At 43.1% G+C, this 16115-nt stretch overlaps 3 protein-coding genes across 6 annotated transcripts in view; 1 reads left to right on the top strand and 2 right to left on the bottom strand.

Annotated features, from left to right (window-relative positions):
• Window positions 1-500, bottom strand: part of NEK11 (NIMA related kinase 11) — an 82016-nt gene extending 81516 nt beyond the window's left edge. The window contains exon 1 of one of the 2 annotated variants that reach the window (XM_072330623.1): window positions 277-500. The gene's annotated coding sequence lies outside the window, so the exon portion shown is untranslated. The remainder of the gene's footprint in view (window positions 1-276) is intronic. The other variant, XM_072330622.1, reaches the window with a different exon arrangement.
• ASTE1 (asteroid homolog 1) lies at window positions 399-5084 on the top strand. 2 transcript variants are annotated; one of them, XM_072330621.1, is made up of 5 exons: window positions 399-1687; window positions 1772-1827; window positions 3306-3516; window positions 4104-4299; window positions 4599-5084. In XM_072330621.1, the coding sequence occupies exons 1-5, from the start codon at window positions 505-507 to the stop codon at window positions 4888-4890; spliced, it is 1938 nt and encodes a 645-aa protein (XP_072186722.1). In that variant the 5' UTR covers window positions 399-504; the 3' UTR covers window positions 4891-5084. The 2 variants fall into 2 exon arrangements, with proteins under 2 accessions (XP_072186722.1, XP_072186721.1); XM_072330620.1 differs by having other exon boundaries at window positions 399-1827.
• A 3961-nt stretch (window positions 5085-9045) lies between these two features.
• Window positions 9046-16115, bottom strand: part of ATP2C1 (ATPase secretory pathway Ca2+ transporting 1) — a 42570-nt gene continuing 35500 nt past the window's right edge. The window contains exons 21-28 of one of the 2 annotated variants that reach the window (XM_072330619.1): window positions 15657-15707; window positions 14766-14932; window positions 14277-14345; window positions 13412-13528; window positions 12616-12763; window positions 11728-11823; window positions 10997-11138; window positions 9046-10228 (exon numbers count right to left, since the gene is read on the bottom strand). In XM_072330619.1, the coding sequence (XP_072186720.1) occupies window positions 10092-10228; window positions 10997-11138; window positions 11728-11823; window positions 12616-12763; window positions 13412-13528; window positions 14277-14345; window positions 14766-14932; window positions 15657-15707 (927 nt within the window). In that variant the 3' untranslated portion in view covers window positions 9046-10091. The remainder of the gene's footprint in view (window positions 10229-10996; window positions 11139-11727; window positions 11824-12615; window positions 12764-13411; window positions 13529-14276; window positions 14346-14765; window positions 14933-15656; window positions 15708-16115) is intronic. The other variant, XM_072330618.1, reaches the window with a different exon arrangement.

Raw genomic sequence — 16115 nt, 5'->3', positions numbered from 1 at the left:
TATGGTTGGACTCGATGGTCTTTAAGGTCTTTTTCAACCTTCTATGACTGAAAACACTTTTGGACTGACTTTGTTTTCATTTCCTTGCTCATTCCAAACGATAACCAGCAGGTGCTTCTCCGTACGTAATAAAACAATATTGGTATCATTACGTTGTTTTTTTATCACAGAATCACAGAATTGTAGGGGTTGGAAGGGACCTCCAGAGACCTCCAGTCTCAGTGAAGGTTATGAGCTTGAAACCTCTTTGTTAACAGTACCCAAACGCGCACCAACCTGTTTCAATACCCAGCTGCTGAGTTGCTGGCACGCTGCACCAAGGAGCGCGACTTCGAGGTGAAACGCACCCGAGCTGTGCGTACTGCAGACCACCTTCACGACGACACAAGCCTCTCAGAGTTTAAAGCCGTTCCCCCTCGTCCTCTCAGCCCCCTCAGCCGAGAGCCGCCCGTCAGCTCCAGCCCGCGGGGCCTGAGCGGCGCCGTCGTCAAGGCGACGCCGCGCATGCGCGCCGAGCCCGGCCGGAGGGCCGCTTCCGCCACAGCCATGGGCGTCCCGGGGCTGACGGGCTTCGTGGAGGAGCGCGGGGCGTTCTTCGCCGAGCTGCGGGTGCGGGACACCAAGCTGGTGATCGACGGCAGCAGCCTCTACTACCACCTCTTCTTCGCCTCCGACGCCGATTGCCGCCGAGGCGGAGATTACGGGCAGTTCGCGGCGGCCGCGGACGAGTTCTTCGCCGTGCTGCGGTCGTGCGGCGTGGCCGCCTTCGTGGTGCTGGACGGCGGGCGCGGGGCGGCCGACAGGAAGCTGCGCACGCTGCAGGAACGCGCCGCCGAACGGCTGCGCCGGGCGCAAGGGCTGTCCCGCGGGGACGGCGGCCGCGTGCTGCCGCTGCTGGCGCGGCTCGTCTTCGTGCAGGCGCTGCGCCGGGCGGCCGTCCCCTTCGTGCAGTGCTGGGCCGAGGCCGACCGCGAGGTGGCGGCCCTGGCCAACCGCTGGGGCTGCCCCGTGCTGTCCAACGACAGCGACTTCTTCGTCTTCGAGCTGACGGGCGGCTACTGCCCGCTGAGCGCCTTCCGCTGGCGGGACGTCCGCGCCGAGCGCTCGGGCCGCTACGTCCCCGCGCGGCGCTTCGAGGCGGACAGCTTCTGCGGGCACTTCGGGCGGCTGAGGAGGAGCGTGCTGCCGCTCTTCGCCGTCATCAGCGGCAACGACTACGTGGACGCGGCGGCGTTCGACGGGTTCTTCGACCAGGTGCGGCTGCCCGGGAGGCACGGCCGGACGCGGGGGCTGCTCGGCTGGCTGGCGGGCTTCGCCGGGCCCGAGGAGGCGGCGGACGCCGTGCTGAAGCGGCTGGGCAGGCGGCGGAGGGACGCGGCGAGGGAGCTGCTGAGCGCCGCGCTGGAGGACTACGAGCCGTCCGAGGTGAACCTCGAGGAGTTCTTCCTGGAGGGCCGGTACCGCTGCCGGGAGGCCGAGGCCTCGGGGCTGCCGCCGTGGATGCTGGGCGCCTCGGCCAGGGGCGAGCTGGCCCCGCTCGTCAAAAACGTCGTGACGCTGAGGAGCACCTTCCTCCACGTCCAGATGGAGGACATGCGGCGGCCCAGCGCGCACCGCGCCGCGCTGCCCATCCGGCAGGTTCTGTACGGCCTGCTGCTGCGCGCTGCTCCCGGCGCCGACGCGCAGTGTAAGTCACAGAGCGGCGCGCTGCCGGCCGTGTGCGAGTTCGACCGAGTCCAAAAGTCAATTAAAAAGACGTTTGTTGAAGCAGCGAGCCTGCCCGCGCCTTTTGGCGACGATGGTTTTGCTTTGGACAAGTTAGTGGAGGTAAGTGGTTGCAGCAGGTTAACTGTGGCACACGCTTAAGAGGCGCTGCGTTTGACAGCAGGGTGCTAAAAGTGATGGCTGAACCCGGAGACTTCAGTGAGCACACACTCACTGCATGGCTACATGCACTTGTGCTTTCAATGGCTGAGGAGCTACGCACGTTTCATGACTCCCCCCACCAAGTGCACCAAGCCAGATGACATGACCAGCTGGCAGCGTGTGTATATACAGCATTGCCTACATCATCCCATGTAAGCCTTTCTCCCATCCTTCGTGTCCTGTTAAACTAATATCTGCTTTTGTCGTTCTAGGAAAGGACTCACAGTTCTGTGACATTTAGAAAGGTGCAGTTCAACACCACAAACTATAACTTGCATTTGATCGAGTTACGGATGTTTCAGAGCGAAGTCAAATGTTTGTTTTTTTTTCTGCTAAAAATCAGCATTATTATTTCATCTGCAAAGCTTGCAGCTGAGCGGCAGTTCCTCCTGCTACGAGTACGCATCATGCTAAACTTGCTTCCCTGCTCCTTGCCAAGCAGAAAAGCACCTGAAAAACACAACTTGTAATCAAAGGAAGGTTGTACTAGGTTAGTTCTAGTCAGCATTAGCAATGCAGCATATGTACATTTACATGGTTTCTTATGGTTGAGGCTGTTCCTTGCAATGGGAAACACCCATACCTGTTTCTGAAACTTTTGGGGATCCTGTCTGTGCTCTTTTATACTACACATAGGATCACAGAATTGCTCAGGTTGGAAAAGACCTTAAAGATCACTGAGTCCAACCGCAGCCTAACCATCGTACCCTACCTAACAGCCCTCCACTCAGTCCTGTCCCTGAGCACCACATCCAAACAGTTATTAGACACATCCAGGGATGGTGACTCAACCACCTCCCTGGGCAGCCTATTGCAGTGCTCTGTCCACTGGCATCAGTCCCACAGCAGCACATCTGTGTGTTGTCATCACCATCACACCTTGCTCCAGTACTGCAGTGAGCTCTGCGTGCAGACAGTTTGTAGCACTGTGTCTTAAATAGCACAGCAAAGAAGGAACTATGAGTTCATATGTTGCAGATGAGAAAGGTGAACTGTACACTGAAGTTTTCATTGTGTTAACAGTGTGTTCTTGAAGACATGATGTTACACAGACATGTTTGCCATACCAAGGTAACTTTACTGCATTACACCTGCTGCATTTTCTAAGTCAACTTTTGCACAGGAATGTAACGTAGATCACCTGATTTGTAGGAGACTGAAACCTATTAAAATCCAGCTGACCTCAGTGAAAATTGCCTTTTTAGGTGGTATTTCAAAAATACTGCCTGATCAGAGTATCTGTGACACTTAAATAACTATTTTACTTAAAAGCACAAAGTGTTGGCTAGTTTAAACCATCTGATTTGCATTCTGGAAATGGCTCACACCAAATGAAGTCTGTTTTTTTTTCCCCCTCAAGATCTTTTGCTTATTTTCAGGTGCCCGTGCCGCGCCGTCAGCTGCTTCTGCTGGAGACTTTAGGAGTGAAAATGAGTTTGCTAGAATCTGTCCCCGCCCACTTGCAGCTCCCTGTTGCTGTAACCTGTTACTGGACGCGTTGTTCGGAACCTAAAGTGAACCTGCATCACTTAAAGGCTCTACTTCTAATGATAGTATCTGGAGAACTGCACAGGATAACAAATGATCCAGGTATGTCCGCAGAGAACACCTCCAGATGTGGCGTTTTTTAGGAAGAGTCCTTGGTTTGATGCCAAAGATGATGCGTGCCAGGGTTATTCTGTTGATTTCGGCTCTGTACTCACAGAAGCTGCTTGAAAATGGCTGCCACCTGCTTCTTGAGCGGGGTGGAGCGAGGTGGCAATCTTCTGAGGTGGATTCACTCCCAGAACAGTGCAGAAAAGTGGCTGACATAGAATCATAGAATTACCCAGGTTGGAAAAGACCTCAAAGATCATCAACTCCAACCGCAGCTTAAAACCATAGTACCCCACCTCTAACAACCCTCTGCTAAATCATATCTCTGAGCACCACATCCAAGTAGCTCTTAAACACATCCAGGGACAGCGACTCAACCACTCAGCCACCTCCCTGGGGAGCCTATTCCAGTGTTTAATGATACCACGTGTTTTTTTTCTCCACTGTATGTCTTAATGTTGAGACATGAAGGTTCACTTCCAGAAATACAACTAAACTGGTCGTTTGTAGGCCCTGTACATTGCAGATACTTTTCGTCTGTTCACAGAACATTTAATTGTCGTTTTCTGTTCATAACTTAGATCTCACAGTTCTCCACCCTGAAGACAACAGTATTGCCTATAATGAATTTCTAAAATGGAAGGAAGAGAAACTGCAAAATAAAGACTTTGATTTAGATGCTGCACATGGCTTTTGCCAGTGGCAGTGCTGTCTTGAGATGGGATTGTATCTCAACCAGCTACTCTGCAGTCCTCTCCCTGAGCCAGACTTAGCTAGGTAAGGACATTTTGGAGGTCTGCTTTCCACAGAAGCTCCTGCTGAAGCGATTTCACACGTTGCTTTATTGTCTGCGTTATAAACTCCTTTGGACAGTTTTACCACGCTTGGGACTCCTTTCTTTAAAGGTGGGGATAGAGAGAACACCTAATTAAAATGTGCCTTAGAGGCCCGCTGTTGAATAATACTGTATGTAGCTAAGATGCGGTTTGGGGTGTTCGGTTTGTTCTCCCCACTAAGCTGCATGTTTCTGTACTTCTGCAAATAGCAAATGAGAATTCTCTCCTTCCTTTGAGCAGGCTTTACAGTGGGACCCTCGTGCACGGGCTGTATCAAGAGCTGAAGTCAACACCTTCCGTGGAAAATGTGTTCAGTCCTTCTCCAAACATGACTGCGCTCTATCAGGCTCTGTTGAATACAGTCATGTCAGCTCTACCTCCGGACTTCTTTCAGAAGAAAACAGAGGCCAGATCTGAGTCCTGCAAAAAGAAAAAAGCATCTAAAAAGACAAAGGCCGTCAGGTGCGCTGTATCTGAAACTCAGCGTTTATGTGATGTTAACAGGTTTGCATCACTCAGCGTGGATGACTGAGGGCATTACTCCTAAAATCATTTCTAATGCCACGGAGACAGAAGAAATTACATTTCAAATGTGACTTTAGTGGAATTTGCTTGGCTGCTTTCATACAAGTTCCTGATATTTTTTTATAGTACTTTTTTTTACCAACAAATCTCACTGCAGGATTTAGTATTTTTGTAATAAAGCTCCTATAAGAGAAGTGCCACATACAAGTTGTCTTGGTGTCTGAGCTTTGTGTGTGCGGAAAGTGGGCCTGGCTGGTTGGATGATTGAAAGGTGTCTGTCTAATTGAAAATGAGAGTGAAGAACTTCAGCATTTCAATGATTCTTGTTCTGAACACTTAAAGCTTACTATCCCTACCTTTTCCTGAATTCTTCTAACTTGGAAAACATCCCTTTTTCAAGCTCGTGTCTGAGAAGCAGCTGTTTATGCTGCTATATGGTTATGGTCTTACAAATCAAATTAAAATTGAAACTGACAGTTTAAAAAATACTGCCTTCACAGATGGTAGAATATTTGTAGTTTTAAGGAGAGGTGGCAGTCTCTGCTGATCTGGGTGTTCAAAGGAAAGGTCCCCTCCACCCTTCATGCTACTGATGCTGCTTAGAGTAAGTGGGCTGAGTTGACTGTACAACAAGCTCAGATAGGGAACCTCAGTCATCCAGGAATCCTAGAGGTGATCATGGACTGACCTGAAGGTAAAAAGTTCAGAACATCACCAGGAGAAGAGGTGTCATGTGCTGGAGAGGCTCCATTGTACAAGGAACTACCAGGAAATGAAATCCGCCCTGTTCATGGATGGATCATGTATTGGGAGGCATTGCAGATGGAAAGCTGCAGTGTGGAGCCCCACACAACAGGTTGCAGAGACCACTGAAGGAAAAGGACAATCAAGCCAATTTGCAGAGGCTGTCCAGCTTGCCTTAGATGTTGCTGAATGGGCGAGGTGGCCAGTGCTTTATACTGACTCATGGATGGTGGCAAATACCTTATGGGAGTGGTTACAGCAGTGGGAACAAAACAACTGGCAGCAGACAGGTAAACCTATTTGGGCTGCTAAACTGGAAAGATGTTGCTGCCCAAAGAATAGGGTTGTAAAGATATGCCATGTGGATGCAGATGTGCCCAAGAGTCGGGCTACTGAAGAACAACAAAACAACTATCAAGTAGACCAAGCTGCCAGAATTGAGGCGGTTCCAATAGACTTGGACTGGCAGAACAAGGATGAATTATTTCTAGCTCAGAGGGCCCATCAGACCTTGGGCCATCATGGAAAAGATGCAACATATAAGTGGGCCAGAGACCAAAGTGTGGACTTAATTATAGATGCTATTGCACACTGTGGCAAACGTGTGCCACAGTTAAACAAGGCAAGAGGATGAAACCTCTCTGGGGGGGAAAGGCAATGGCAAAAGTATAAATATGGGAAGGCAGGGCAGGTTGATTTTATCACCTTGCCACAAACCCACCATGGTATGCATTATTTTATTGTTACCAGTATTCCACATAACATCATGTAATGCACTGGGAGTTTAAGAGTTAATGCTCCAGTTCCATGGATCATCAGTAGTTCCAGGTATACCAATGTAGACATTTTTAAGTAACTCAGGTCAAGCAAAAAGTGCATTTTACAGAGCACTGGCCAATAACCATCATGTTCATGATTCCACACAGCAAACAGTACCACTTATATATTAAAAATCCTCACCCTTAACACTGTACATAACAGACATACTGAAATGGAAGAAAACACTATGGTTGGTTTGTCAAAGTGTAACTGCAGCAAGGAAGTTCAAGCTAAGGAAGAACTAACAAGCTGACCCCCTCGCTGAAAATTCAGAATTCCTAAATGTGGGGAATATCCCACAACCCAACAACCTCTGAAAAGAAAACATTAAAGTATGCAGTACGAAGAGCTGTGAATACGCCTGGAAAATTAAGCTTCCCTCTCTTTAGGCTCATCGCCATACGCTGCCTTAGCATTTTCTACATGGAAAACCTAGACCTCAAGAACTACAGGACTAGTTTCTGATATTGTACAGCTGAGTCTTGATACTTTCATAATACATTCAATGAGAAATTGATACATTTATATCATGTATTTAACTCATGGGAAAACTATTTTTGAGACACAGTCCGAAATAGCAGGTAACTCAGATAGTAGGCAGTAATCAAGTTGTCAGTCCTGAACTGCTACTTTCCCAATTAGCAGCAGATGGCACTCACAGCCACAGAGCAAAACTGCTCAACGCCTTTCTGTTTGCAGCCTTTCCATCAGATGACTTAAATATATCACCTTCCAACTATTAAAGTTCTTGATCCTAGAAACTAAGACTTACATTCTTATTCACCCAAGTCATCCCTTGAATCGTGATCATCTCACGCGTTTCAGGTTCAAAAGCCTATCGTTCTTTGTGGTTTTTATAACCATCGTCTCATTTTAAGTCTTACACACACAGAGATTCCACTCTGTTGCTGCAGTAAGATGAGAGATCTTCACCACCCTACATCCTTCATTGGGAAAATGCCAATGAGATCAAATTCTTGAGCCTTGTTGAGGAGCACAATCATGAATTAGTTCCAAAGACTGGGATCAACTCAACCGTTCTGTTTTTTGGATGAAGACTTGCTGTGATCACAAGACATGCTGAGATTACCTTTGGGAGCACTGACTTGGTGATTAAGAACTACTCTATCGGAAATGTGTTCTCAATGCAAAATTCAGCTGCTCTTTCTTTCTGACAGGATGAAATATATCCCGCTGGAAATACCAATCCTGCAAGCTGAAGAAAATCATTACTGATTCTAGGATCACTGTTCAGAGTTTAATTGTTTTGGTTTTCTTTGGGTCGTCATAGGCTTGTTTGGCTTGGAGAAGACACCAGGGAGGTCTCATTGTGGCCTTCCAGTAGTTGAAGGGAACATATAAACAGGAGGAGGAATGGCTGTTTGCAAGGGGGAATAGTGATAGGACAAGGGAGAACTGTTTTAAACTGAGACAGAGGAGGTTTAGGTTAGATAGTAGGAGGAAGTTTTTCACACAGAGGGTGGTGACGCACTGCAACAGGTTGCCCAAGGAGGTTGTGGATGCCCCATCCCTGGAGGCATTCAAGACCAGGCTGGATGTGGCTCTGGGCAGCCTGGTCTGGTGGTTGAAACTCAATGATCACTGTGGTCCTTTCCAACCCAGGCCATTCTATCATTGTATGATCTTAAGAAGGTAGAACTAATAGTTCTTCTGGGACTATAATTTTGTTTCTTATCTACACTGACAGGTAATTCAGAACATGAGTCTTATGCTGGCAAATGAGTACTTTGTAAAATTTCTTTAAATACTAGCAAATAATAATTCCTCTCTAAGTCAATACATTTATGCTTATCTGCACTTCTCTATGTACTTGGATTTCTAGGACTCCAAGAACAAATGCTGAGCACAAAGTAGTCAAATCCCATGGAGAAGATTATCAACAAGAAGTCTTACCAGATGAAAACCATAGTTACCGCACTTCCTCAAAATCCAGGCTGGTGCAAGTGGTTCTTCATCAGCATGCATCATCACAGTTTTTACTACACCTGAAATAGCGAACACTCTGGTAATACAGACCCACTTGTCAAAGTCCTACAATAAAAACACTGATAAATCTTTCCAACTTCTGAAAAGCAGAACTGCTGGAAATGAGAAATTTGCGCTAAAAGAGATCATTTCTAAGAGGTCATCAAGAGGTTTGAGCCCTCATCAGCTCAGTGGTTCACAGAACATCCTGCAGAAAAGGTGAGTGCCATGTACTAAATTATTTCCCCTTACACTATTAAACTTCTTGCACGTTAGCACTGCAGGTAATAAGTGCACATTCAGCAGGCCCAGGGTAGGCCAGAGTAATAGATGTGTATCTGCATGCTTTGAATCAAAAGATACAGCATTCTGTCTTCAGCTCCCTCTTGTGTTCTTACACATCACCTTTCCAAGATTCACTGGGTGACTGTTCCTTTCATTTCCTCAGGGCATAACTGGTCCATCTCTAACAGCAAGGACGACAACAGCTGCAAGACTACTTCTAAGGAAGACAGCTGTTTCTACATCACTGAATATCTGAAAATCCAGGCATCATCATATATTAAAAATTACTTTTAACATATCAAGACACCAATTTACTGTAACACTTTTTGATCCACAAAATTTTAATCTTTGGAATGACTTTCCAGGTGACTCTAAAAGTAATCTATTTCTTTTAATGATGGGGGAAGAAAAAAAACAAGAGGGGCATGGAAGGAAAAATAAGCATATTTTAAAGAAGGCTGGGATTTTTTGCTGTTAGAGTGAGAATCAGCTTGTTCACTTTCTAATTCAGTATACCACAAAACTGTAAGTCAGATATTTCTGTATCAGTACTGTCTTACTACTCAAGTAGTCTAGAATTTGCAAGGTAAATGTGGAACAGAGCAGGTATCTGAAACCATCAGAAGCCTGACAATCTGGTGTAAATGCCAGTTCCTTTTAAAGCAAAGAGACACCACACTTATAAGAAAAGCAAACATTTACTTCAAATTGCAGTATAGGCTTTTCAATCACAGAAAAAGAAAAGAAAAAACAGTGATCCGACAGCGGTCACATCCTGTGCAAAAAGAAAAAACCTCCGGATACAAAAAAAATAAACCTTAGCACAAGGTACTTGAGCCGCTTACACATCGCAGGATAAAGTAAATAAATACAGTAGCTAGAATATGGCACTCTTGTGACAGACTAAACCCAGTGGAATGCCTCTGAAATATGTTTTTAATCCTTGTATTAGTAGCAAAGTCCCACCACCATAAAAGTAAAATGGTACAATGTTTTAAATAAAAACAAACTAAAATATTTATACCTAAGAGAAGAATTTTATACAATTATCTCTCTAAGTGCAGAAAATGGGACTTGGGCTTAGATCTTTCTTTAAATTAACCCCCCCACACACACACAAAATCCCATTCAATCTCAAAAGTAAATTGGTTTGAGGAAAAATGTTACCAAAGTTGCATAATTTCATTTGTTACTCCCACAGCTGGAAGTTAAATTCTAAACAGTCTTGAAACATCAATGTTCATCATTAGCCAGTGAAACAAAGGACTTGTCAAAAGCCCTCAGGACTCCTTAATCCTCCAAATATTGTTTTGCTTTCTCCTACATCGTCAGACAGCAACCCCTAAGTCTGCAAACAAATGAATGCAATATGCATCATACATCAAGAAAAGATGAAGTTGACGAAGAAGAACTTCCATGCTTCTGGATCTTTTCCTTCCTTCTCTCAAACTTCTTTATGATCTCAGTCACTACGCACACAGAGGAAGTGAGTCCCAGAAGAAACAGTAAGTCTGGAAGAGATAATTAGCCTTTTTAAAACTTGCTACTTAAGGTTGAGGGCAGACTAACAAAGGAATTTATGACTTACAAGACCTTCAAATTGCCTGCCTATTACTGGGTAACTCGAGCAGAAGTGAAGCAAGAACCATTTTGCAGAACCAGACAATTAGCATGCGTAGTTCATGCACAAATCACAAGGACATGCACGCTATTTCAAACTCTCAAAGCACTTTATAACACTGCTTTTTATCAATACCTAGAAAAGCAAAGAACACTAAGCAGCATAATTAGCTTTATACTAAAACTATATTCTCAGAAATGACACTACTATAAAAATCCAAAGGATTATCTAAAAACACAGAATCACAAAATGGTTTGGGTTGGAAGGGACCTTTAAGATCATCTCGTTCCTTTTTGCCTGCATCAGTACTCAATAAAATCCCTAAAATATACAAGCGCTTCAGAAATGTAAGAACACACTCGCCTGTTTTTTGTGCAATGTGCACTTAATTACTGTTTCCAAACAAAATATCTAACAATATTTTTTCCCCCTCTTAAGAAGGATCAGCAGGATTGGTTTTCCTGCTGTATGCAAATAGTTAGAAAGAGCTCTTACAGAACCACTGAACATTTAAGTTGGAAAAGGCCTTTAAGATCAAGATAACACAACCAAATCCACCACTAACCCACGTCCCTAAGCAGCATGCCCACTACCATAACCCAATGCTTTTACAAAACAGTCCTTAACATATCATGCTTTGAAAGGGAACATTTCTTACCCAAGACACTCAGGCTCTCTGTTTGGAAAACTTTCTGAAGTGGAGGAAAGTAAATGACCAATAACTGCCCCATTATAGATCCGAGGACAGCATAGCAAAACATTTTGTTACTGCAAAGTCCAATCTCAAACACAGATTTTGTCTGTAAAACAAGCAATATATTACACTGTACATGTAATTTTCATTGTCTAAACATGAAAATAATAGCTTTTTTCATGTCAACGTTTGCAAAAGTGTAATATATATATGTATGTATGTATATATATGTGTGTGTGTGTGTGTGTATGTATATAAGTATATATATATATATATATATACACACCCACACACCATTGAGTTGCTGACCTTGAAGATAATACAAAACACATTCCCAAGAGGATAACTTAATGGGAAACCTGAGTGCAAACCTTGCTTTCACAGTCAGGAATTTATTTATTGAGCTCACTTCTCTACAAGTACCATGCATCAGAAGGTGCCCACTGTACGAGAAGGATGTGTTTTTGTCTACCTTGATATTCGCATCAGAAAATAGACTACAAATTAGATTAAACATAGTAATGCGTAATTTCTTCAACTAACACAAATGTTCAGACTTTGTCTTCCTTAGAACAAAAATTTAAGCAGGAAGAATTCTTAAAACAATTTTTCTTAGGCTCTCCTAGGGCTACAGCTTCCTTTGAAGAGAGGTACTGATGTAAATACCATGTAAATGGCAATATTAAATCACTCACCTGAGATCTAGAACTCAAAGCATTGAACATATCAAAAAATACAAAACAGGTGAAGGTCATGGTTGTATCTCGAGGCGTTATTACATTGTCTCTTAACTGCCAACAAAAAAATAAAATGGCTTTAGCATGCTTTAATTTAAAGCTTCGGCAACTGAAAAGTTTCTGCAATAATGCAAGTTCTACTAAGTAACACATAAAAGCAAAACCATCTGCTTGCTCCAAGCCCATTCAAGAAATCATAACAGAAGTGACATGCTCATCATTTATAAGAATTTTAGTTCCAAGCCGTGAAGACTCTTGACAAACATTGATGCAAGCAGACAGAATTCCAAGGATTCTATGATGTACTGCTAAAAAAGTTCAGCTTTCCTCCCCACTCAGAAAGAAGAAAGGCAAACAGCTGATTCCTAACAAGCTGGCTGTAAGTTTTGTTTTGCTTTTCACAGTTACTTCCCATTGGCCAGGGTTTTCCAAATGCATTTGGGACCTGGAAAAGTCTGTACTAAAAATTACATTTCTCATTTTAACTGCTTTGAAAATCATCATATCATCATAGTATCATAGTATCATGCGAGTTGGAAGGGACCTTAGAGATCATCGAGTCCAACTCCTGGGTTTCAAGCCTCCTGTGTAGCGAAGCGGCACTTCTACCCCCTGAGCCACAGGGGGATTCGAACCCGGGCCCTCCAGTGCCGCAAGCAGCAGCTTATACCACTGCGCCACTGTGGGCACACAATCATCCTCTGTAATCTTAGTTATTATTAAATAAGCATACATAAATCTTGCAACTAAGTTCATGCCAATTCTAAACTTCGAATTTCAACTTAAGTCAATCAAAATGACTTAAATATGCTCGCTACTGCTGTAAGTCTTGTGTTTTTGTCATACCTCTCTCCAGAAGACGAACAGTGTTCCACACACAATAATTACCGATGACACCAGTATCTTAACAATCAGGTTTTTGGTCAGAATGCTATCCTTCAGATTTCTTGGAGGCTTCTGAATAACATCTTTATCCACAGGCTCCACCCCAAGGCTTAAAATTAAAGAAGCACCTCAGATTTTTATCATCACAGTGATTTGTTGCTTCTACACAAAAGACTAGATTTCATAGGTGGGAAAAACAGATTTGATTCTTTCCTCTGCAGCCTAAGAATCACTTCATTTAAATAAGCATCTGTTATTTTCACCTTTAAAGCACTGAGTTGTAAGTATCAGTAACAGGTAACATTCCAACACTGCAGTATCAGAGTCCAGAAGTATGTGGTATCTATCAGACAGTATCAGAATTAGTAAATAGTTTTTAACGAATCTGCAGTATTAGTAATGTCCACTATTTGTTACCTTGATAACTAAGGAATTCTACTGCTACATCCCTTTCACTGCTCCCTCCACCATCTATCCACAGTGAAGAAAGTCAGAGTAAGACTCTGGACAGAAGCCAGAATCTTGCATGCTGTGGATCTTTAGGTATCGTGCTGGTCCCCAACCAACCACTGCTGGATACCAAAGCAAGCCAAATGAATGAACAGGGAATTACACTGCAAACATTGCAATGCAAAGAAACAACTGCTCTGTTTCACGAACACTTCTCAAGAGTTTCTTTTACAAGCAACCCTCTTCCTTGCTTAAGTAATTAGACCACAAACCTCTAACATAATTTAAAGCAAAGGTAAGCAATTACCTTTGAGCTGGAGGCCCATCCATAATAATATTGATCCATAAGATCTGCATGGCATTGAGAGGATTAGGAAAGTTCATTAATGTAGCCAGTGAGATTAAAGTCAATGCTGCTATACTCCTGTTGAAAGAATCCATTTTTATAACTGTCAGCATGGAACATTTCTGAAGATCCACTGATAACTGCTTTGTAAGCAAAACTTCATGTATTTAAGAGTACATATAGATTTTGACAACTTCAATCACAACTACCATAATCCTAACTTTAAACGGTCAGAATAGAATAGAATGGAACAACTGGAAGGGAATTAGAAGGACCATCCAAGTCCAACTGCTTGATCACCTTAGGCCCAACCAAAAGCTAAGGCATGTTATTGGGGGCATCGTCCAAATGCCTCTTGAGCATTAACAGGCACGAGGCATCAACTACCTTGATGGGAAACCTGTCTGAGAGTTTGACCACTCTCAAGGTGAAGAAATTTTTCCCCATGTCCAGACTGAGCCTTCTCTGGCACAGCTCTGTACCACCCCTCCTTTAAAGAAGAACGCTAAGGTGGGGCTATCCTGTCTCTGTGCATCCTCTCGTTTACTGACTTTCCACATCTCAATATGAAAGACTGTAATGGAGGTCTGCTTACTGCATTATTTTCTGAATCTTTAAAAATGAAACAAACCACCAAGTACAAAATACTAAAAATTCAATCCTAAAATTCTCTTGCCATTATGATCACTGATACCTTCTAGTACAGTCTGTCAGTATGTGAAACCTAAAGCGTTCATATGAGTTTATACATTTGCTTTGTGAGGCTTTGGTTCAATCACAACGCGGTAAGAACCTCCTGATATTGGCAACAATGTTTCAGACTTACGTGCTCAGTTGAAATCTAACAAAATTTTTTATGTTATTATAAATTCCTTTACCCTCTTCAATGGCAGACCTGCAATTAAAAACAAAGATCATACCGCTAGAGACTACCGCAACAAAGCTTAAATCAAACAAAAATAGTGTGTTATTTCTACTAACTGAAGCACAAACAAGTGTCTAGAACAGAGTGGAGCTGAGGCTCTTTGACAGCCACTGTACTTTACTGGAAGATCAATTACAATAGTTCTTATTCTGACTGCTTTCAAAATGAAATGTCGGTAGAAAAATTTCCTCCTTTTAAGGCTTGCATCATCACTGATGCTGCCTCTGGAATCAAGGTGGATAATTAAACAAGCAAACAACACACACGTTCCAGAAATGACAGAAACAGAGTTCAGAAGGCCATGTATTCCTACAGAGTGAAATATGTACAGACAGAAAGACGTGTCATTAAAACTATACAGCACAATGTATCAATACAAATGTCACCTACATTATTGTCTGAAAATCATCATCCACAAGGATCATATCTGCTGCCTCTTTACAAACATCTGTTCCAGTCTGTCCCATTGCTACACCAATATCTGCAGCCTTCAGAGCAACGGCATCATTCACTCCATCTCCTGTCATAGCTACTACTGCACCATTATTTTGCAGGGACTAAAGAAAGGGAAAAGAACATAAATCAGAGATTGAAACAGCCCATCCTATAAGATCGTTCCAAATACAGCAGTTCGTGGTTTTCCCAAAAGAACTATTTTACCATTATAAAATTCTGAAAAAGTGAAACTGTCTGTATCTTAACTCATCTTTTATACAAGGTTTTACATTAAGTTTTAGGTCATACATTCCATCTAGATTTGAAAGCTGGGATATATAGGATCTTAATGTTATGGCCCTTTTGTAATTCTCAAAACATTCTGTCTTTTAATATTTGACTTTCTATTCTTTGTTGATAATCAATATGAGAATTAGAACAATTGGAGAAGCACATCCCTCTTCGTTAGCTTTGTTTTGTGTTAGCTTCTGAATGGAAGCATTACCTCAGACATGACCTGAAATTCATGCCGTTTTATTGTTTTACTCCTGCTTCCCAGAAGTAGCAGAAATATTATGGCTCTCTCAAGTTCCCAGTCAATTCAACTGCAATGCGACAAAATCTCCAACTCCCAGCTCCTACCATATAACAAACTGATGCTGCCTACCAGCAGTTGCATAGCCCTCGTGGACATCACGTACCTTTTTCAAGTCATATTTTCAGATATACTTCACTTTCATTTCTGGTTTCAACCAGATGCTCTGCAGCACATTATACTTTAAGTATGCGCACTACAAACAGTACTCACAGCCACTGTCCCGCAACGCAGTCACCAGTGAGACATACCTTTATAATTTTTAATTTATGTCGGGGACTGGCTCTGTAAAATACTGCAACCTGTTAAAAGCACAATGAAGAAGGAGAGACATTGAGAACTGCATAAGATACTATATAGCCAGAGCATAAGCACATGTTGTCTAGGCCAACTATGCCCTTGTTTATTTTGAGGTTGAAGCACTGGTGAAACATGCTTTTGTTAGAGTGAAATCATTAATTCAAGAGAAGACTTACAGGTAAACAAAGTTGGTGCTACTTTTTTCAAGACAGAACATGCAATTTTAAAACCCTCTGAAATAACAAAGCAACTGAGACATAATGGCTTGCTACTGGGCTTCTTGACTAAATGCATGAAGGCAACAGAAGGCAAGCAACTCAGGAAAATTTAACTTTTACTATTTCATTTAGCATAGCATTAACACACTGAAGTTTTAATGCTGATTAATGAATATTCTAGCTGAGAAGAAA

This window comes from Excalfactoria chinensis, chromosome 2, assembly GCF_039878825.1.
Source record: "Excalfactoria chinensis isolate bCotChi1 chromosome 2, bCotChi1.hap2, whole genome shotgun sequence".
Classification (NCBI taxonomy): Eukaryota; Metazoa; Chordata; class Aves; order Galliformes; family Phasianidae; genus Excalfactoria; species Excalfactoria chinensis.
This window is presented reverse-complemented; position numbering and strand designations above follow the sequence as displayed.